Consider the following 22,921-nt stretch of genomic DNA (forward strand, 5'->3'; position numbering starts at 1 on the left):
CCAAGCTCAGTTCTCTCCCACTTGTCTAAGAGTAGAAGTGTGGGGACAGTGGAGTCTTGCCATCCCCTCTGAGAGAAGCCCATACCTTTCACTTATTCCGTTCAAACAGGTTATAACTTCTTATTCCACCAGGTGGAGACAAAGGACACTTTAACAAAAATTCATACAGATTGATCATACCTAGTCTGAAACTCTGAAATCCAAAATCGTTAAAAATTATTGTATAAAAATACCATCTGGCCATGTGTGTAAGGTATATATGAAACAAATGAATTTTGTGTTTAGACTTGGGTTCCATTCCCAAGATATCTCTTATGTATATACAAATATTTAATATATATATCTCCAAAATCTGAAACAGTTCTGGGCCCAAGTCTTTTGATAAGAGATATTCGACCTGTATTTCATGCTTTATGTCTTTCAGTGGCATGATTAAAACTTTCCTCATTTTTATGTTGCTTGGGTTCTTTTTCTACCAAAAGTCCAGTTAAATTTTTATGGAAAATAGAACTACTTTTTGTGCTTTTTCCATCCTGGGAATGATATTAAGTAAATGTTCACAGATGCCTCCCTTAGTTGCTGGAATTATGTTTATTACATTAAACAATTTTCATTATGTCTAAATGGAATTCATCAACCCTGTTTAACTTACTTAGGCTTTAGAAATCAGGCTTTTGGGTTTGTTGTTTGTTTGTTTATCCTTTATGAACTTGGAAGTAAATAATAATAATAATAGAGTACTTATGTACCCTATTCATAAACATAGTCTCCCTTCTGGGCAAACTTTTTTCTGGAAAAATGTTCCAGATAGTAAATACATTAGGCCTTACAGACCATTCTGTCTGTGCATCAGCTACTCAGCCCTGCCCTGGTAGCACAAAAGCAGCCAGAAACAGAACAAACAAATCCACATGGCTGCATTCTGTTAAAAGTTTATTTATAAAAAAAAATAGGCTAGATTTGATCTGCTGACCATAGTTTGCAGGCCTCTGGTTAAGAATAACCCCCAAATATGATGGCTATCCTTTTATCCTGGGACTTCTCAACCTTAGCACTCTTGACATCTGCATATGGTAATTACTTGCTGGGGAACAGGCTTCTTCTGCATCCCTGGCCTCTGTCCACTTAATGTCAGAAGAACTCTTCCCCCAACCAAAAATGTCTTCAGACATTGCCCAGTGTTGCCTGGGAGGGCATAATCACCCCCAGCTGGGACCCACTTTTAGTCTTAGTAGAAAATTATATATGATGGCCAACAAGAAGGGGTTTTCAATGAAAAGACGTGTCGATACAGCTCAGAAGTCAAACATCAAGAAGACAGAAGTGAGGCCACTGAAATTGACCGTACAGGGTTCCCTGTGACCTTGAGAAGGAAAGTCAGGTTGAAGTGGAGAAAACAAGAGGCTGATTGGAGAGGGCAGAGGAGAGAAAGGGGGATGTACCAAGTATGTATCCTTCAACTACCCTAACCGGAAGAACGGGGACAGAGGCCAGGGCAGATGTTGGGTTGTTTATGATGGGGACTCTCAGAGCTCGATAGTATGATCTGGGGATTCTCTGTTGGAGAGGGCATGGTTAGTGATGTGGAGGCAGGGAGGCTGAAGAAGGAGAAAGAGCACTTGTTCCAGACCCCAGAAGGACCCAAAGACCTTCTCAAAGGCCTCGGGCATTGTCCTGGGAAGGAGCCTAATCATGCCATCAGTGTGCTCCTGTTCCCATTCCTCTTCCTCTAATGCTTGGAGAGGAGGAAAAGGAGGTAATAGGCCACAGCAAGAGAATGTCCTAGAACTCTGTCAAAGCCACCCCAAGCCAGATGTCCAACCTGCACCCCCATTCCCCATAGGACACTGGGATCTCCAGGAACTCAGATCTCCTTGTAAATTTTACATGCTGCTTTTTCTTCATTTTTAGAGTCTTCTTCAAGATCAAAAGCCGAAATGCACACATGAAAACTCACAGGCAACAGGAGGAGCAGCAGAGGCAAAAGGCTCAGAAGGCAGCTTTCGCAGCAGAAATGGCAGCCACAATCGAGAGGACTACGGGGTCGGTGGGGACGCCAGGGCTCCTGCCTCTGGACCAGCTGGGTCTGATCAAGCCCATCAAGGATGCAGATACCCTCGATGACGACGTGGTCCAGCAGCTGGGAGGCGTCATGGAAGAGGCTGAGGTCGTGGACACCGATCTTCTCTTAGATGACCAAGATTCAGTTTTGCTTCAGGGTGACGCGGAACTCTAAAGCCCTGTTTGTTGCTTAGAGACAGTGAGAACCCACTGCCTCCGTCTTTATTAATCAGGAAACCTGGACTGCCCGCTTGTTTTGTAACCCTTTTAAACTACCTGTTTAAAAAGTGGTCGTTTTATTCAGGTTTAGAAAAAAAATCCAGTTTCTTTTCCTTTTTTTTTTTTTTAATTGTTGGGGGGGTTGGGGGAATAAATAATTGGCACAACTATCTTTAAGAGGTGTTTCATCTGGGCTACATCCTCACAAGATCATTCCCAGCAGGGAATGGACTTGGCGTCCTGTTCCGTTGCTTTCAGATGTCAACCATCCTGGTTGCCTTCTATCCCAAAGCTTGCCATGCGTGTGCGTGTGCGTGTATGTGTGTGCGTGTGTGTGTGAAGCAGGCTGCGCTCTTCATGCTGGGGCCTTGGGCCATTTTTTCCCACCAAGAGTTATTTTTCTGTTCAGATCTGTCAGGAATTGTTCTTTTTCCTCCACCAAAAAAATAGATCAGAAGAACCTATTCTTTTTGCAATGCTGTTCACGGTCAGTGGAGTTCTGAAATTACTTTGTGCCACTTGAAAGATCGATGAAAACAACACTCACTGGGAATTTGCTGTAATTCGTGTCTGCTGGACTGAAGTTTCCCTAGATACCAGCTAAGAGAGGGTTTTCTAACAGGTCATGATTTCAAATAGGAAGGAAGTAGCTTGGAAGGCCAACAAAAATAGTTTCAGATACACTTTTGCTTCAATGTTTGCATTCAAACAATGAATGTATTCATTACAAGTCACTTACCAAAGCACTTCGAGACTTCACAAAGCTGCATGACTTTGCTCTGCCTCCTCCTGCCCCTGTCAGCAGGGTTGCTGTTTGTACTTGAAGGCAATAAACTTTGTAATCCTTCAAAAATGTCAATATCCGGGCTATTAGAACTGAGTCAGACTGACCCATCCCACTGTTAGCGCAAAAGTCAGACCGGGACTTAGCCCTGGCAAGGAGGGGATCTGCTCCTCTTGGCCCCTTTTCAGTGTTAATGCCACATGACCTCTGGAGCAGGTGTTCTCAGGCCTGTCCCCTCCCTCGGTAGCTACCCAGCTCCACAGAAAGGTGGCTATCACTCTGGGCCACTTTTCTGGCACAGTAATAGCTGGACATCAGACAGAAAATCAGCAGAGGCATGAGGACAGGACCTGAGCATCCTTTAAATTTGACTTTGCAAAAACATTTAGCACACACTCACGGGGGCCCACTGTGACCTGTCATAGCCCCATACAGGCAGTGGTTTCTGAATCTCAGGAAAGCCACAGACAGAAGAAAAATACAAAGATTTTCTCATTTCCAGCATTCTGTTTTCAGAGAAGATGTCTTGGAGATTTCCTTCCTCTTTAAGGAAAAAAAAAAAAACTGCTTTGTTTGCTGCCATTTCAACAGGTTAATCTATCCTGTTGTTTTATCTAAGCAGTTCTGAGTTAAGAACTGCCTGGGCATCAGGCACCAGCTTGGTGGCAGAGTTATTACAGAACCATTGCAACTGTCATGTCATCAGCAGATCTTGAAGTGACCTCCTTCTGGTCTGAGGGTGAGCCTGGAATGGTTTCTGCCATTGGGTGTGTAGAAGCTTATCAAAAGACCAAATGCCCAGAAAAATGTTTATAAAGCAAATTTATCCCTTCTATTTGGAGACTTGCTCGGCTGTTCCAGTTTTAAACATTAAAAATAAACTGAGTTGTCACAGCAAAAAATATAATGCACAATTTAATTTTAATTTTCCATGCAGTATAGGGTAAGGATCTTGGACTTGAAATAACCAAAGAACTCCTCCTTAATGAGACAGTTCAAATATCTGAATTAGTATTTCTTGACTATCAAAGAATCGACTTCCTAGTATAATATATTGCACTTACTTTTTTTTTTTTTTCTGGAATGATCTGCCTGCATGGATGTATTGTGTTTTTGCGTCCCCCACCCACCCACCCCAAAGAACTTTTCTTCCTAATGGTTAATGTCTTCAACACGGTTACTGTTTACTATCAGATGGTTTTTCATTAGTGAATTTAGACCTCTTTGAGAAAGCTTGTATATAAAAAGTTAACAGATATATTTTATGGAAAAACCCATCTTATTTTCAAATATATTTAACTGCTGTTATATTTTATTAGAGGAAGGTTGTAAATATTTTCTAGGAGTTCTATTGTAAAGAAAAGTATTTTTGAAAAAAATTAATGTAATAAAAATGAAAACATTTTTAAATAGCGGCTGTGATTGCTTCCTGTTCTGGCTTCTTTATGTTCTGTTCTCAACAGATGACTTGCATGCCTTCCATATCGGGATGTAACTTATTCAGGTTTGCACTATTATCAGTTGACATCTTAATATTCAGTGTGCTTAACTGTATTTTCCCAGAATGCAGGTCCCTTGGTCCATATCAAAGCACTATGTATAGCATATTCATAATTTTTCTTTTGTAATGTGTGTATTTTTAATAAGGATTTTATGTAACATTTTGGCAAAAAGAGGACAGTATTTTCTAGTGAATTTTATAATAACATTTTGCTAAAAATGTTTCTTCCTAGGTCAGTTTTTGTTAAGGTGAACCAAAAGTCTTATTTTACCAGGGGTTTAAAAAAGTTTGAAGCTTGAAAGCAAAGTTATATTTAAACATCATATGTAACAAATAAATAAAGATGTTTTATAGACTTGTCCTAAAAAGGTGCATTCCTTAAAAATAACAATAATAATAACTGGGGCATTGTAGGTTGTTTCCCCACCTGAGTGTTAAGTATTTTTTAAAATTATCACAATACTTTTTCAGGAAGAGAACCGGGAGAATTTTACTTCAGTTTCAGTCATTTACCTTAGAAATTTATTACAATTCCTAGAGACGGGCATTCATCAAAATAGAAATGTAACCAAATACACGCTGTCCTATTTATTGTGAAAACCTGATTCAATATTGCATCAGCTGCTCTGAAAATAAAATATTATCTTTCTGAGTTTCATTTGGCTTAAATATTCCTTTTTTCTAGCCACTGGAATGACTTTTCAATGCTGAATAAGCGCTAGTTGGTTTATGTTGACACAGGTTTGAGAGGCTGGCTGGTCAACATTTCATTCTCATTGAAGTACCCCCCTCCAGCCCTACTCCAGAAACCAGGATGCACATTTCTGCTCCTCAAGCAGTGGATGGGCCACTTGAAGATGTGACATACTCTAACTAGTATTGTTCAAGCTCAGTATTACCTATAGGAGTCTACAATAAGCCACAGCATCCATGTCTGCCCTGATTTATTTCCATTTTATATGTGGATTTGCAAATCAATGTGTGTTTGCTTTTTTTGGTGGAGGGGGCGGGTACCTGAGATTGAACTCAGGGGCACCTGGCCGCTGAGCCACATCCCCATCCCTATTTTTTATTTTATTTAGATTCAGGGTCCCTCTGAGTTGCCTAGTGCCTCACTTTTGCTGAGGCTGGCTTTGAACTAGCTATCCTCTTGCCTCTCAGCCTCTGGGATTACAGGCGTGTGCTACCTCGCCTGGCCACTGCAAAAAAATTAATATCCAGAAAGAACAAACAGGTACCTGGGAACTGATCCAGGTTCACTGTTGGGAAGAGCAAAGTTCAAGCTTTCTTAATATTCTGAACTTCCTCACCTTCACCCACACATTTGCAGCAATTTACAGCAGATGCCCAGTAACTATTGGTTAACTACCTTTCTAGTCTTCCAGGTATGCTGGGGGGCAGGGGGACAACCTCAAATCAATTCGGTGTTCCGTGATTTCCCAGTCTGCCTTCCTCAGTGACAGCCAGTCCGCTGAGTTGTATGTGTTCTAGAAATGTGGATGAATTTTAAATGTTGACAAAAACTAACCCTAATTAGACATTTTAAGAAATTGAATAACACATTCCTAAATGAGTGGTTAAGTGATCTTTGTCTTATTTTTGCAGTGCTAGGGATTGAACCCTGGGCTTTGCAAATGCCGGGCAAGTAGTACCCCTGTGCTACACCCCGAGTCCTGTATGGGATCTCTGATCACAGATATCCCTACATAAAACAGCCATAAAAGGGCCCGACTGTTTCTTTTATGTATGAGATAATCTTTTGAAATGGCTCCTTTTAAGAATGGAACTGGTGCAATCAAAATACAATTCTGTTGTACGTGCTCTTTGTCTTCGTGCAGATACAGCAAAATGCACCTGCTCAACCATCTGGAGCCTGCTCTTCTCCATTAGGTCAGATGTTTGAAAGTCTAGGCTGTAGGAAAGAGATCCACAACGGATAGGCCAAGCTTCAGAACGCTGTTTATCCCCACACTGTCAAACAGCCCTGTCCACAGCCCTACTGTTGGCAAAACCTGGCCCCCTTGTGTGGTGTGAGGGTCAAACCCAGGGCCTTGCCCTTGCTAGGCAAGTGCTCTACCACTGAACTACATCCCCAGGCCCCTTTTCCCTTTACAATGACTGTCCCCTTGCTCCCAGCTAACTGGACCAGGTTGACATGGGACCCAAAGTCATTAGGCCAATAGGCTAGTCAGTCACATATGATATGGCTTAGCCAAGAAAGATGAGGAGACTGAATCAAATTCCCACATCTGAGACAGAACAAATGAAGAAACTTGATGAGCTAGAGGCAGCAAGCCATGGCAACAAGCAGGGCAGAGCCCTGGGGGAGCAGGAACAAATCAATCCACAGGAAGGCCATCAGAGGACTAGCAAGGACATCAGTCCCAGGCTGACTGTAGCACAGTCTTTGGGGCCCAGAAGAGTTTGGGCCACCATGTCTTTAAAAGTAAACCAGTTTTCTTTTGTAGTAGGGTGTGGTGGAGGATGGGTGTCTTGATTCCTTTAATCCAAAGGAGACTCAGATAGAACTGGGCCTCATCAGAGAATCAGAACAAGCTCTCTGCTGGGGCAGGAAAGGAAGGCATTGAACTATCTTGGTTCAGTTGAAACCAAGCTTGAGTGAGTTATTTCCTCTCTGAACCTGTTTCTTCACCTATAAAATTAGGAAAAAATTCATGTCTGAGATTAAGTTAACAAATGTGTGTGTGTGTGTGTGTGTGTGTGTAAAATCTGGAGAGAGAATCGTAATATTACCATCATTGTGGCTGCAGAGCACTTTCCAAACTCAGGCTACTCAAAGGGGCAGAGGCCAGTTGAGGAGTCATTGAGAGACTGATGCAAACTTCAGAAGCAGCAAAACAGATGGGGGTTGGGATGGCGGTGGGGGCAGGAGTGCTGCTTTCAGGAAAACCCATTGGCTGAGATAGACCACTTCCAACCTCACAATTAAGAGAGCCTAATGTTGAGGAGGACCCTGGGTGGTCAGCCACGATGGGGCACAGCTGAGCCAAGCGAAGTGCACATGGGTGAAATGTGTACTGTTTCCATACCATGCAGTAGGACCACTCTGCCACCCTCACATGGACTACATTCTACTGAGCAGAGCCCAGTTGGAGGGGCAGGAAAACTGGTTTCTGCTCCTAAATCTCTCATCCATGTATGGAATGTTGCACAAATTATTCTACCCTTTACTTTGTTCTCTTGCCTTCAAAATAGGGTAAATAAGGAGAAATAACAACTTGTGAGGAGAAACAACAACTACATTTGTATAATGCTTTATTTAGATGCTTTGAGTGTTCTCATAACCTTGATCCTCTTAATCTTCTCCACGATCTTGTGAAGCAAAAGATACAAGAAACTTTATGTTGCAAATGGTAGATGAAATTGATGGCATATTATGTGGCAGACAATGTACTAACTATCATACATCAGTATCTCATTTAATCCTCATAGACACTATTTGAAGTGAAATCTATTATCATCTCTATTGGACATATGAGAAAATAAGCTCAAAGTGGGAAAGAAACTTGCCCAGAGTCACTCAGCTAAATGGTAAACCAGAGATTATTACAATCCAAATTTCCTAATTATGAATCTCGAGTTTTTCATTAAATTGCCTATGTGAAAGCACTTTGGAAAACAATAAAGCTTAGAAATTTGCACAAATGAAAGAAAATTTTATTACAGCAAATCTGATTCACCAAATTAAACTACTGTGGACATTAAGTACTAGGCACTATTTGGGCTCGTTTTAGTAGGTGAAGGCACTCATTGTAGTCTCAAATACTAGAGTAACATAAGGAAATGAATGATTTAGGAAGATTAGTAAGATGGAGCTATATAAGATACCTAGGGCACAAGAATTCCAGTTGGTGTAGGGAAGGAAAGTAACTTTAAGGAACAAAACTACAAGTCTGTTGCAATAAGATAAATGGTTAGGATTTGGGCTCAGTAGTTGGTAGGTTTTTTTTTTTGTTGTTGTTGTTTTCCAAGCTTTTGCTGTGTTGGCCTCCAGCCTCATGGAACCCCATAGGACAAGCATGGTTTGACGGTGAAAATACTGATGAAACTTGATTACTAGGTAGGTGTGGGCTCAAGTAATTCTACTCAGACGCGATTGCAATCAGGAAGCCGATCCAACCCTCAAAAGCAAGGAATCACGTCTCTATGGTTGTTCCTGTGGCGGAACACGAGGACGTACTCTCTCCTTTCATCGAACTCTATGGTCTTAGGACGCACCTGTGACCCCGGAAGCTCTTCTGGAAGTTCGGGGCAGCAAGATGGCGGCGCGGACAACGCTTGGCGCTCTGTGCCGGCACCTCTGGCAGGTAAGGAGAGATTTGGGGAGACTGGGCGGGCCAACGGGTCAGTGGTTAATTCCCGCTGCCACCCGCTGTTCAGCCCATCAGGAGTCTTCCCCGATATCTGTTACTCGTCCCGGGCTGCTGTTTGCAGGAAGGTGATGAGAAAAGATTTAGAGGATGGTCTCTGAAGTCGGCAAAGTGGGTTAGATATCCTCCACACGTTTCTTTGGAAGAGAAACAAAAACTTAAGCAGCGGTTCTCAGGCTTTTTAGCCAGAGGACCCCGTCCCACTTTTGGAGATAAGGACCTCAAAGAGATTTTCAGTTTTGTGAATCTTAACTACCTATATTTTGGTTTGCAAAAATAAAACTGAGAATCTTAAAAATACCCGTTTAAAAAGTTACCCTAATAAGCTGGGCGCGGTGGTGCACGCCTGTAATTCCAGCTATTCAGGAGGCTGAGGCAGGAGGATCACAAGTTCGAGGCCATCCTAGGCAGTTGAGCGAGACCCTGTTTCAAAATAAAATATAAGAAGGTCTGCGGATGTAGTTTAGAGTTAGAGCGCCCCTGAGTTCAATCCCCCGTAGGGGATGGGAGGAGTAACACTAAAAATTCTTTACATGTTAACATAGTTAACATTTTATGGGAATTGTGTTCTCCAAAACAAAAGCAGATTACGTGAGGAGTGGCAATGTTTTTCACTTTTACAGAGATCTCTAATATTTGGCTTAATAGAAGACTGCTGGATTTTCATATTTGTTTTTTGCATTTTGTTTTATCACACATTATTCATCCTTGAGAAAATGCCACTGTACACTGTGAGAGAATGAGACAAGTTTCAAATAACATTTTAGTGTTATTATGAAAATAGTTTTGATTTCCCAAATCTGAAAGTGTCACAGAGACATCCCCCTACCCCGGTCTTCAGACCACACTTTGAGGACCACTGTTTTTTAGATGGTGTTAGAAGTTGAGATTTTTGAAGTGCTAAAATGAACTTATCCAGACAAAGTTCCCCAATCACACGCCCTTAAAAGAAATTTTTTTTTTTTTTTTGTACTAGAGTTTAAACCCTGGGACACTTTACCACTGAGCTACATCCCAGCCCTATGTATATATTTATCTATTTAGACAGGGGTTTGGTAAATTCCCCAGACTGGCTTTGAATTTGGATCCTCCTATCTCAGCCTCCTGAGTAGCTTGGGTTACAGGTGCATGCCACCACATTGTGCCCTCTCAAATTTTTTAAAAAGAGAGCAAAAAGAAAATTTAAGAACTTAAGTTGATTGGTGGATATAACAACACTTTAGGCAGCTGTTAAAAGCTGAGATTTATAGAGGAAGAGTATTACTAAGAAGTGTCATATTCCTTAGATTTCTCCTTTTTTGCACAACTGGATTGTGTGGTCACTGGCATAGATGCAAGGAGGAAGTTTTCTTTGGGATTGTGTGTGAAGAATGACACATACTTCTTGCTACCTTGTATTTGCCTAATTTCCTTTTCGTTTTCTTTTTTTCTCATGAGCCAAGGGAGAATATGAAAAGTTTTGAATTGTCTCCAACTTGAGTAAAGAGAAGAAAAACAATAAAAATAGGCTTTTAAAACATTTAAGTCAGGGCTGAAGTTGTGGCTCAGCTGGAGTTGTGGCATGTGTGAGACCCTGTGTCCGATCCTTAGCATATAAATAAGTAAATTAAATAAAAGATCCATTGACAACTAAAATATATTTTTTTAAAAAAACACTTAAATGACAGTCGGTTATTTTAATTAAGCTTTGCTTGTGCCAACTTGTTATTTTCATCTTCATTGTATTTTGAGGATTCTGTGCTCCTACTTTCTCAAGGTACACTTTTAAATATCAGGAAAGCTTAAAGGAAAAACAGGTAGTATAGAGTAGCATTTAAGTTTCCTAGAACAAAAAAGTTTTGTTCCACCAGGGGGTGCTCACAAGAAAGGATTTGGCATTGCTGAATTGTTGCCCTGTGTGGCATAGCAGTTAGTAATGGGTGCAAGTTCCAGTGTGTACTGTATTTCAGTTACTTTATAAGCTAGTTATCCTAGCCAAGCCAAGAAATGCATATGCTTGAAAAGATGCATGAGGCTTCAAAAGAAGGGTACTTATTCCAACTCTTAATAAATTAAATAGACAATAATAAATTAAATTATATATTCAATTATTTTATTGCATAAAAATATTTCTTCCACCAGGGGGATTGTGTTCACTGGCACAGATGTACAGTTAATCTGTAAAAAAAATAGTGGGAAAATAAAGTCACATTTGATGCTTTTTTTTTTTTAATGTCTACATGTTTAATTCATAGATTTTTTTTTTTCCTTGTGGGAGTTGAGATTCTAGTGTTTTGAGAGTGCTTTTTAATTTTCAACCATTGTCCTCTTATTTATTCTGAAATTAATCTGTCCCTTTTAGGTATCCAAACTTCTTCATTTGAAATAATCAGATATCCCTTTATTTGAAGCATCATGTATCTTTTAATTTTTAGTGGAAACTGAGTGGTTTGGAAATTGACTTTAATTCTAATATATGCCCCTCCCCACCCACTTTTTTTTTTTTTTTTTAAGGGCTTGGGGAATTTGTCTGTAAACAGTTCTAAGAGCAGTACAGCAAATAATGGTGCCTTTCTTCTGTAAGTATACATTGGACATGACTAATTGAACTAGAAAATGGGCCTGTGTGCTTTTTAACTTGGTTTTCTCTTTTTTTTTCCCCACTTATAGCAGTACCAGCATGAAGTGGGTACAGTTCTCAAACCTTCACATTGATGTTCCAAAGGATTTGACCAAACCTACTGTATGTATAAGAAAATACATACATTAGCATAAGAAGATACATCATCAATAACTTTTCCTAATGATTTCATTTGGGTTTGTTTTCCAAACACATTATGAATAAAAACAGATTATTCTGGAATACTAGCAAATGTACAGTATGCATATTCTTGCATATTTTTCAGTGTCCCTGGGTGTTCATGTGTTATCTTTCAGAGTATCAAAATAAGTTCTAAAAGAACACATTATTTAACCAAAATAACTGTGGTAAAGAATAGTTTTACTCTTAGCTCAGCATAATTGAGGAGTTGTAATACTTGATGTTATGTTGTGGAAAAGTACTTTTCTTGTAACTTTCACATCTTTGTTTTCATTTTAAGTACTGAGTCTAGGCCTGGACAGTGCTTTATTTTTCAGAGTGAAAAAGAACACAAATTATGGAAATCCAGAAGGAGCTATGTAACCTTGTAGAAGCACTGATTCCATCAGCCCAATTTTTGTGTTATTTGTAATTTTTAAAAATCCTTTCAAGGGGCTGGGGATGTGGCTCAAGCGGTAGCGCGATCGCCTGGCGTGTGTGCGGCCCGGGTTCGATCCTCAGCACCACATTACAAACAAAGATGTTGTGTCCGCTGAAAACTAAAAATAAATATTAAAAAATTCTCTCTCAAAAAAATCCTTTCAGGGCTGGGGATGTGGCTCAAGCGGTAGCGCGATCGCCTGGCATGCGTGCGACCCGGGTTCAATCCTCAGCACCACATACCAACAAAGATGTTGTGTCCGCCGAGAACTAAAAAAAAAAAAAAAATCCTTTCAAATTCTAAGTCCTTTCATTTCCACCTATTAAAAATACAGTTTTGTATGAATCCTTTTAGACATTTGTCCATGCACAATCATTTTATTCATGCATGTGCACACCAAAATAAAATTGTGTTATACTAAATTTACTTAGTAGATACTGGCTATATCTCTGTGGCAGTATATTTATTTATTTATATTTTTAAAATATTTTTTTAGGTGTAGATGGACACAACACAATGCCTTTATTTTTATTTTTTTTTTTATGTGGTACTAAGGATCGAACCCAGGTCCCGCCCGTGCTAGGCGAGCCCTCTACCGCTAAGCCACAATCCCAGCCCCATGTGATAGTACATTTAAACGGTGGTCTCCAACTCGGATGACTGCAGGGGCCAGGCTTGGAAGAAGAGGTGGCAATGTGGGCACAGTGGCATACTGTCCTTGTACTTCTTATTCTAGCCACAGTGACCATATCAGAAATCAGACTTACTGATGCCTAATCACCAAATCTCTCAACCTAAACTAATATCCAGAATTTAATAAGAAATCTCCTGATTTTTAACATTCATAACAAATTAAAACCCTACAAGGGCTTTAATTTAGTGGTAGAACTCTTGCCTAGTGTTTACAAAGCCCTGTGTTTTATCCTCAACATTGCAAAAACTAATATTTAAATATAAAACCCTACAAGAATCAATCAGAACACATCTTTGGACTATATTTGCACTTCCACATTGTCCTCCAACTTTAGGATATCAGTATATCCTGTTTTTCTAACAACTCCATTTGGAGTAATTGAGAGTAAATGTCTAGCTTCCTGGTTAGTAAGTAGATCTTTTTAGAGATGAAGTAATTTAACCCTGAATCATAGGATTAGTAATATAATTTACTGGTTTAACAGGTGAATGAAATATAGATAATTCACCTTTTGGAAGACAGACAGAAATGTCAAACCCATTATTTCTAAGGTCTTTGGGTATTAGAGTGGAAGAGAAAGAAGTTATAGGTACAGTCAGTGTCATAATATTTTAAATTAGACATGAGTAATATATATATTAAAGCAGGCAAAGCATACATGAAAAAAAAAACCTAATTAAAAAAGTGAATAGAAATAGCTTTAGTTCGTATAACAATGTTTAACAATTTATAAGCACTTTAATTTGTGTTTTCTTAGTTTTTCCTTGCTATGAGCTATAGCAAGGTCTCTTATTACTGTGTTTTATATATGAGAAAACTAAGGGGCAGTGAAATAAGGTTTGCCCATGGTCCTTCAACTATAAATAGAGTGTAATTCTCAATCCAGATCTTTTGATAAGGTTATTTTTTGTTAACAGACCCTGAGATTATTTCTTATTGTATATAACACAGTTCCATTTTGGTGTCCATGTACATGAATAAAATGACTACATATGGGACAAATGTCTAGAAAGATCATAACAAATTGTTAATGTGAATATTGGGCTCAATAATTATTAAGTTGGCAGGTCCTGCTAATGATTTTGTAGGTTGCCTTGAAAGTTCTTTTGATTTAAACTGTGTTTTAACAATTTCCGAGGGTCATTGTGCAAATCTAAATGTGCTAGCATGTAGGTAGTTAAATAACAGTGTTAAGATGTTCCTCAGCATTTTTCTTCCCATTTATTAGTAAACTAAAGTTTTTTTGTCAAGGATAAAATGTTAAGTTTTCTAGTTGTAAATATGAGAGGAAACACAATTGAAATTTTTTTTTTTTTTTTTTGCAATGCTGGGGGTTGAACCCAGTGCCTTGTGTGTGCAAGGCAAACACTACAAACTAAGCTATATTCCCAGCCCTTGAAACTTTTCTTTTTCATTTTAGATAACCATTTCTGATGAACCAGACACATTATATAAACGTCTGTCGATTTTAGTAAAAGGCCACGATAAGGCCGTATTGGACAGTTACGAATATTTTGCGGTGCTTGCTGCTAAAGAACTTGGTATCTCTATTAAAGTGTAAGTAAAACTTTTCCTAATCTGATCTGGTAGCTGCTGTAGTATAATAACGAGGAAACTGGTGCTGATCCCAAATCTGTCTGAGCTCATAAAGTGAGGTACAAGTCATGATGGGTTGTTTAGGTTTGTCATGTTATCCAAAACAGGATCATCCCTTTCTGTCTACTGGAACTTTTAAATACTGGAATTAGTAAACAGGATAATGAAAGAAATCTCACTGACATTAAGAGACCCAAGAAGCCCATGAATCTCCATGAAACAGGGAGGTAAAGTAGGTGAACAAACACGCATTTCAGACCCTTTGGATGTGATGATCTTTTTGTCTGATGCATCCATTGTTTCCACTCTGCCCTAAGGAACACCACTCACCCAGGAGTACATGCATGTGTAGGGAACTTCATATGGCTTTGGAGTCACTCCAGGGTAAAGAAGAACTGCCTCCTTTGTCTTGTCCCCTGCTCCTTCTTTGTTGAACAGGACTTACTTGGGGCTATCCCAGTCTGACAAACAGAAACAGAAGGCCATATTTTTTCCCAAAACAAAATACAATTTTGTGGTTATCAACATAATCTGTTTTCCTCAAACAACACACAGCAGGCATGACCACTGTATTCACCACACTGTTGTGCTCTTCACAGGTCATGCATTTGGTCAATAAGGGACTCAATAGGCATAAAAACAGAAACCATGAGTGCATGAATGTGTTCACAATTTGTTTCCAATGCTTTTGAGTCTATGGGAAAAGCTTCCCATTGTTATCTATGGTGTTTGTTTTGGCCTGAGCTTTGTAACAGTAGTTGTTAAAGATGACAGTCTGACAAATGAAGTTAGTAAATACCTATAATTGAATTTGAGCCTGACCTACAAAATTGTGGAATTATGATTTGGTATCAGTGACATGGGTTTTAATGTCATTTAGCTTAAGTTTATTATTTTGTCCATTAATTTCAGACATGAACCTCCAAGGAAAATAGAGCGATTTACTCTTCTCAAATCAGTGCATATTTTCAAAAAGCACAGAGTTCAGTATGAAATGAGAACACTTTACAGATGTTTAGAGGTGAGTTTATTTCACCCATTAAGGCATTTTTTAAATATCCAGAATTTAAAATAATATGTATCATAAGTTTCCTTTAACCATGACTTCATTTTAGCCAGCCTCTACCTTTTAGTTGTAGAAGGCAAATGTCTTTTTTGGTGTTCATGGAAGCCACATAGTAGAAAAACCAAACTCCAAGCCATCCTTTATAGTAGTAAATACTCTAATGCATAAATGCAGATTATGCTAATTTTTTTCTCTCCAGTTTTTTTTTCTTTTTATGTCAGCTAATTTTTATATAATCAGATAGCACTGGAATAATTTTGTTCTATGCTTCAAAATCCTAGTTCTTAATACAACTTATAATTATTTCCACAATCTAATGGGATTTTTCTGTGATGATGATATACAGCATTAGGTTTTTCTTTCAACTGTTATCATTCATTTATCTGTTCACTAGGGCTAGTATAGTTTTATTATTAAAGGAAGCTGTGAGTTCTGGAGTCAGACTGACAGTATTAAAAAGTTCAAGTTCTGGTGCTTGCTAACTGTGTGATGTGTGCATCATCTATAAAATGAAAATAATAATGAACCCAGCTCATAAAGTTAGCATGAGGATTAAATGACATATTTGGGTAAAGCACTTAGAATACTTCTATCACACAGTGAATGATTAATAAGTGTCATTTTTTAAAAAAGCATATGTGTTTTACATGAAATCACTGTACATTTAAGGATACAAATATGTTAGCAAGGCAAGATAGTACAGGCAGTCTGAGGAAGGAAGGTCTTAAGTTCAAAACTAGCCCTGGCAACTTAGTGAGACCCTGTCTCAAAATAAAAAAAAAAAAAGGGGGCTGTGGATGCTTGCCTAACATGTGTGAAGCTCTGGGTTCAATCCCCAGTATGGCAAAAAAGGCTCAGTGGCAGAGCACTTGCCTAGCATGCATAAGGCACTGGGTTCGATTCTCAGCACCATATAAAAATAAACAAATAAAATAAAGGCATCTTGTCCATCTACAACTACCAAAAAGTTGTTTTTAAAAAGCTGGGGGGCGTGGTACACAAATATGTTAAGAAAAGGTTCCTACTTTTAAAGGAAAAAGGTCTAAGTAATCCTTTTGTTTTTCTTCTTTTGTGATATTGGGAGTCAAACCTACGGCCTCATATATGCTAGGCAAACCCTCTACCACTGAGCTATACCCCCAACCCTAAAGAATAAAGAAAGACTCAAAATTTTATCTATGTCAGCAGAATCATCTTGCTGTAGAGCATAATAAAAATCATAAACTAACTGTATCTGGTAATCTAGTCTTGTTTCTTTTTGGTTTTATTTGGTGTTTTGTGGACCCCTGGCTTTTAGGGAGGCATCTGGTAAGAAGCAGACTTCAGGGCCCCATGTCTAGTTCAGCCAAAGGATATACTTTCTTTTTTTTCTTTTTTTAGTCTGTTAAAGATTCTTAGAGGAAAACCAGGCTTCACTTTTACCAAAAAACAAACAACAACAAAAAAAACCAAAGATTTCTGCTTTAACAGCATACCATGAACTGTTTTTATGTCTGATATTTTAGTTAGAGCATCTAACTGGATGCACAGCAGATGTCTACTTGGAATATATTCAGCGAAACTTACCTGAAGGAGTTGCCATGGAAATAACGAAGGTAGGACTTGAATTTCTACCTCTTTGGGGGATACCTGTGTTATATCAGCCTGGTATATCGCAGCCTGGTCTTGGCCCCTGCAGTGGAAGGGAAGATCTGTCGCACTGGAAGCTGTGTGTGCACAATGGCTGGGGGTTCCCCCATTCCTGTGCAATCTCAGAATCCCCCCACATCCTCACTGAGCCATCTCTGAAGTCTTCCTCCCTACTAGTTGTCTGAACTTGGTGACCACATAGTGTAGCGTTCCCTGGAGATCACTGAGGATCAAAGAAATTATATATATATATAACAAATGCCTTACGTATATCAAGTTGCCTTCTCCCCATTTTAGACTCCTACAAAAAGGCAAAGGGGATTTAAAAAATTAACAAATTCACTTTGTAGCAAAGATCATTTAAATAGTTTTGTTTCTGTTTTTAGACACGGTTAGAACAATTACCAGATCACATCAAGGAGCCAATCTGGAAACAAGTACCAGAGGAAAAAGAAGAAAGCAAGTCATGAAGCTTCAGGGAACCACTTTGGACTTGAAAGAAGAGTGGGCCAGATGTGTGTGTTTGAGTGGAGAGTGCTTGCAGCTGAGGCAGTCTGGAGTTCTCCTCACTGCTCTGTTGAGTCCTCTTGCCCAGTTCAGTTGAAAACAGGGAATGGAAACTTAATGACAGGCTGAAATGGAGTAAAAGACATTTTGTTCTTTTTTATCCATGTCATTGTTTCCGTTCCAGTTTTAAAAACTTGAGCAGCTAGCCATGGTGGTGCACATTTATAATCCCAGCTGCTTGGGAGGCTGAAGCAGAAGCAAGTTCAAAGCCAGCCTCAACAACTCAGTGAAAGCCTATCTCAAAATAAGAAAAGAGCTAGAAATGTGATTCGGTGAGAGATTCCCCTGGGTTCAATCCCCAGTACCACAAAAAATAAAAAGTAGAAGCGAACCACTTGGATACTCTGGGCCAAGAGTCAAATTTTATATTTTGTTCTGCTATTGTTCTATTATTAGTTTCTACTGATTTTAATTTATAGTATTTCACATATTGGAAAATGAATGGTTTTTTTCATACACTTTTTTAATTTTAAATTTCCTCAAAAGAGAACCTTTGGTTAATTTAACACTGAGCAGTTAAAGGTTTTAATCTTTACCTTCATGCAGGCTAGCATATGCTGTGTTGGCGGTAATAACCAACAGATTGACCTTATTTAAACATTACATTTTTGAATGTGGATATACCTGCAGCAGATGAAGCACATTTATGACACGTACTAAACTCTCATAACCCAAACACCTACAGGGTTGCTTCCAAGGTTCATACAGTGGAGTTTATGCTCTCAAGAAATTACTATGTGTCATTTCATTCATCCTGTGATTCATTCAGTAAGCTTTTATTTGTTAAACTTTGCACTCACTACTGTAGTAAATACCAGTAATTGAATAGAATTAATGTCTTTTAAACATTGAAGACCCAGATAAATATTTTTCCTTAATTTCGTCCCCAGTAGGAAGCCCTTTTGGTGGTTTTCATTTGCTTTATTTGGAGATGTCTACTTTTCCATGAAATTAAAACCCTGAAAGATGCAAGAGTACAATGGACTGAACAGTTGGTATGGCAACCTCAGGAGGGTGCTTTGTTTCTTTTTTACAGCAGAATCAGGTCTGTGTCTGTGGTTTCTTTCACATCTTTGGGGTAATTATGACTTCTCAGGTTTTTTTTCCCTTTAAACTGATCTGCTATCAGGTATCAGTGTTTTGAATACATCCTACTTATGTGTCAGACTTACTTTATTGTGATTAACATGAAAAGAACTATAGCCTGTGCCCCATGACCTCCTTAGCTCAGTTACTGACTGTCATTCACAAATGTGTAAAGCATACTCATCCCAGGTATAAGCCTCAGAATTAACTAGTCAATCAGACAGAAGCAATATGATAATGACTGCATCTAGCAAAGCAGCAATTTGTGACACACTTTTATTTTAAAAGGCAGGTCTTTAAAAATAAGTATAGGTCCACATGTAAGGTTTTTTTTTTTTTTTTTTGGCATGTGTACACATACACACTCACATATGCAATGTAAATCACTTATAATTGTGCTCACCTCCAACAATGACTATGAGAAAGGACTCCTTCAAAGGCTATGTCCATTTCTAGATGTTTTCATACTAATTATGCTGTAAACCAGGTTGCTTATCCTAGCACTTCAACTTTTATGTTAAACCCTTATTTTAAGGAAAATATTCAATTAACTACAAATGTAGCAGAAATTAGCAATATTTCTTTTGCAACAAAGTATTTGGCATATTCAAAGTCTTTTTGGTATAAACAAGGTAATTTCTTATCCTGATAGACTGAAGAAGAGATTGGGGGCGGGGGGGGGGGTGTTTGTTTTAAATTTGGTCCTGAGTAAAATGCATATTCTGAAAATTAGAAGCAGTACCCAGGTCTCACATTCCATGGTTTCATGAGAGAAGTGGATCTGATGGTAGAATGAACCAGAAGGCAGGTAGAAAGTAAGATTTATTTTTCATTAAGGTGTAGCCCTAAGTTCATTATTGCTTTCTCTCATGTAAAGCATATCAAATATAATTATTTTCTGCTCTGTTCAAAGTTGCAGATATAACTATTAAACAAAACTAGTTCAGTGCCAAGTTTCAGTTTTTTCAAAAAGAAATGATACATACTCATAACATTAAATATATATATATATATAAAACAGTTATTTTAAAACCATTAGTCCCCTAATGTTTCTACTTGCCAACAAGCATTCCTTTCCTGCGTTAAATTAAATTTATTTCACTATTATTGAGTAGCAGAGTAGAGAAAATGTGGACTTTGGAGTCAAACAGGCCTATCAGATAAGAGTTCAGACTCACAAACTGCTGTAAGCTCAGGCAAGGTACTTAACCCTGTCAGAACCTCAATTTACTAATTAGTAAAATGTGAGAACTAGTATCTACTTACCAAGATTGGAGTATTAAATTAGATAACTGATAATGCATGTTGTGCAGTGCTGGGCAGATAATAGACACTGGATAAATAATCATTGTTACTAGATGCAGCACCACTGTGATGATGCCTTAGATGCTCGTGTGCTGCCTTGTTGAAGAACCAGCTAGAAAGGCCCTTGGATTGTCACCCAGGAAGGGACAGTACTTACCTTAGAGTATGGCTGTGAAGTTTAGATGGAAACAGTCACATGCTTATTATAGATACCATATATCATGCTAAACTTCATGTGGGCAGTCATTTACTATCTGATAACTCATTAGCAACCCAATAAAGTCATTCCTATTATTATCTGCCTTTACAGGAGGTAAAAAAAACAACCTTGGAAGAGTTCTGACTTGCCCATTCAGTTGCCCTTTCAGTGGGAGGATAAAACAGGCCAAAAAATTGGTGAAATTAATTTAAGTTCAGATTAGTGACAGGGACAACCCTAGAGTCTACTTAAAGGGGCTTTGAGAAACAAATGTCAATGTGTTAAATGCAGGATTTTTTGTGCAGGGGTTGGGAGTACCTGGGATTGAACCCAAGAGTGCTTAACCCCTGAGCCACATCCCCAGCTTAGTTGCTGAGGCTGAATTTGAACTTGCAATCCTCCTGCCTTATCTTCCCCAGCCACTATGAATGCAGAGTACTAAAACCTAAATCCCAGGTTTGATTCCTTTTCACATTAGCAAAATATATTCATTTCCTCTAAGCTTAGAAGTAAAGAGACTGACTAGGGGAAAGAACTAAGGGATAAAAGTTAAATGTGCAAAAAGGCAAGAACCAGAATACACAGTTTGTCCCCTGCTGCTGGCACAGGGCCAGAGTGTGAAGGGGCAGCATGAGAGTTTGAGCTTCAGCAAGGCAGGTCCTACTGGGCCCCCAGGACAGTGGCATGGAAGTGGCTGACATTAGGGCTTAGGGCCAGGCCTGACTGGGGCTCAGTAGACCCTGGTCTGTGGTTTTGAAACACACCTTTGTTCCTGCACCAGGCTTATGGCTGACTGCCTGCAATCCCCAGGGTTCTTTGCAAATCCCTTTCTCAATTCCTAACCCTGCCCTCCTTAAATCCTTACTATTGTTATTCTCTTCAAGCTATCAGTTCTCTTTGTGGATTTTTAATCCTCTTTAAAAATGATATATTTATACTTCAGTAGCTCAGCAGTATTTTTAGGGTAAGTCATGGGCAACTGACCCACATAAAAAGCCAATCAAAATTTAGATTCCTCAGCCAAAGTCTATGATGTAGTTCATTCGCAAAAATTTATTGAATAGAAGTACTGTCTTTTTTTTTTAAGTCTCAGATGTTTTATTACAGTAACAACAGTCTAAGACATCAATATATAAGAAGTAATCAATATAATCAAGAATAATAAATTTTAGTCAGCTTTTCATTCCTGTGACTCGTACTGACCTTAATTTATCCACAGTGTGGCTTAAATGTCAAAAAACACCAAGAGATGGACAGAGCTCATGCCACCCTCACATGAAGCCAGTTGAGATGCTGGCCATAGAAAGCTACAGCTGCCAGTGGCCACGGTGATTGTAGGTGTGTTGAGATGAGAAAGTTTGAAAACAACTGGGGAGATTCATTGTCAAGGCCTCTTCCAGTTCAAAAATCCCACATTTTTTTTTTTTAATTTTTAAGTACCTGATTATGAGGCTTGCTTTTTTTTCTTTAGAATTGGGAATTGAACATTGAACCAAGGGACGTTTAATCACTCATCCCAGTCCTTTTTTTTTTTTTGAGACAGGGTCTTGCTATGTCGTTTACAGCCTCGCTAAGTTGCTGATGCGGACCTTAAACTTGAGATCCTGCTGCCTCGGTCTCCCAAATTGCTGAGATTACAGGCGTGTGCTCTATCCCCGTGCCCCTAATCTGGGCTCAGAGGAATCCAGAAGGAGTTGAGCTGTGAAAGGAAGGAGTGACATCTCCTATGAATTCAGCACTGACCCTGCCACTTTGCTCGGATACTCAATAAGGACTTGAGTTCCTTATATGTGTCAAGCACTCTTCTAAACCTGAGGGTTCAGTAATGCACATAGTGAAGTTCCTTTCCTCATAGAGAATAGGCTGTAGTGGGGAATATAGAGAATAAGTCAGGAGGGAAGTTTCCATAAGCAGTAAGAACTATGTAGAAAATAAAATAGGATAATGTCAGAATTTCTTGAATGGTTCCTTGGGGGAGTGAGTTCTCTGAGGAGGAGAGAATCCTGGGAAGGAAGCAACTCAAGCAGGAGGGACATTAAATGCTAAGACTCTGATCCTAGAATGAGCTTGTGAATAAATGAATCCTGACATCCCACAGGCCTCTAAGCTCTGGGGATGGTTTGACTCACAAGTGTGTTTGCACTATGTGAAGATGGAAGTAGGATGGATTGTCACGTAAGGAGTGTGTCACTGGTGGGAAGGAGTATGGAATTTATCTTCAATGTAAATGGGGAGCTATAGGAGGGTTTAGAGCAGGAGAGCAACAGGATCTGATTTAGGTTTTAGAATATGCTGCTCTTGCTGCTGGGTAAAAGTGCCCAAAGCAGGCTGGGACGCTCATTAGGGATCTGTAGCAGTGGGCCAGGTGAGTGGGCCTGGAAACATCGCTGATGAGGAGCGATGAGACTCAGTATATACAGTTTGCAGGTAGAACTGACAGAATGACCTGCTAATAGAGTGAAATGAGTTCTGAGGGACAGAGATGATTCCTAGTTGAGCGCCTAAGCAGTTAATCAAATGTAATGACTGAGGAAGAGTTGGGGGAATTCATGGGAAACAAGTTTGATTTGCTAAGTTTGCAATCTGGATATTGGCATCTAGT

General features: G+C 39.1%; 2 protein-coding genes across 11 annotated transcripts in view; both read left to right on the forward strand.

The window, feature by feature from the left end:
* The window catches only part of Trerf1 (transcriptional regulating factor 1), a 39,019-nt gene extending 36,462 nt beyond the window's left edge, over positions 1-2,557 (forward strand). For all 9 annotated transcript variants that reach the window (XM_077801857.1, XM_026383596.2, XM_077801858.1 and 6 more), the window contains one exon: positions 1,912-2,557. In XM_077801857.1, the coding sequence (XP_077657983.1) occupies positions 1,912-2,236 (325 nt within the window). In that variant the 3' untranslated portion in view covers positions 2,237-2,557. The remainder of the gene's footprint in view (positions 1-1,911) is intronic.
* Positions 2,558-8,836: 6,279 nt separating this feature from the next.
* Mrps10 (mitochondrial ribosomal protein S10) lies at positions 8,837-18,560 on the forward strand. 2 transcript variants are annotated; one of them, XM_026383689.2, is made up of 7 exons: positions 8,837-8,893; positions 11,450-11,514; positions 11,606-11,678; positions 14,292-14,428; positions 15,380-15,488; positions 17,039-17,128; positions 17,549-18,560. In XM_026383689.2, exons 1-7 carry the CDS (start codon positions 8,846-8,848, stop codon positions 17,630-17,632), a joined length of 606 nt encoding a protein of 201 aa, XP_026239474.2. In that variant the 5' UTR covers positions 8,837-8,845; the 3' UTR covers positions 17,633-18,560. The 2 variants fall into 2 exon arrangements, with proteins under 2 accessions (XP_026239474.2, XP_026239476.2); XM_026383691.2 differs by lacking the exon at positions 11,450-11,514 and having other exon boundaries at positions 8,840-8,893.
* Positions 18,561-22,921: the final 4,361 nt, after the last annotated feature.

This window comes from Urocitellus parryii, chromosome 8, assembly GCF_045843805.1.
Source record: "Urocitellus parryii isolate mUroPar1 chromosome 8, mUroPar1.hap1, whole genome shotgun sequence".
Lineage (NCBI taxonomy): Eukaryota > Metazoa > Chordata > Mammalia > Rodentia > Sciuridae > Urocitellus > Urocitellus parryii.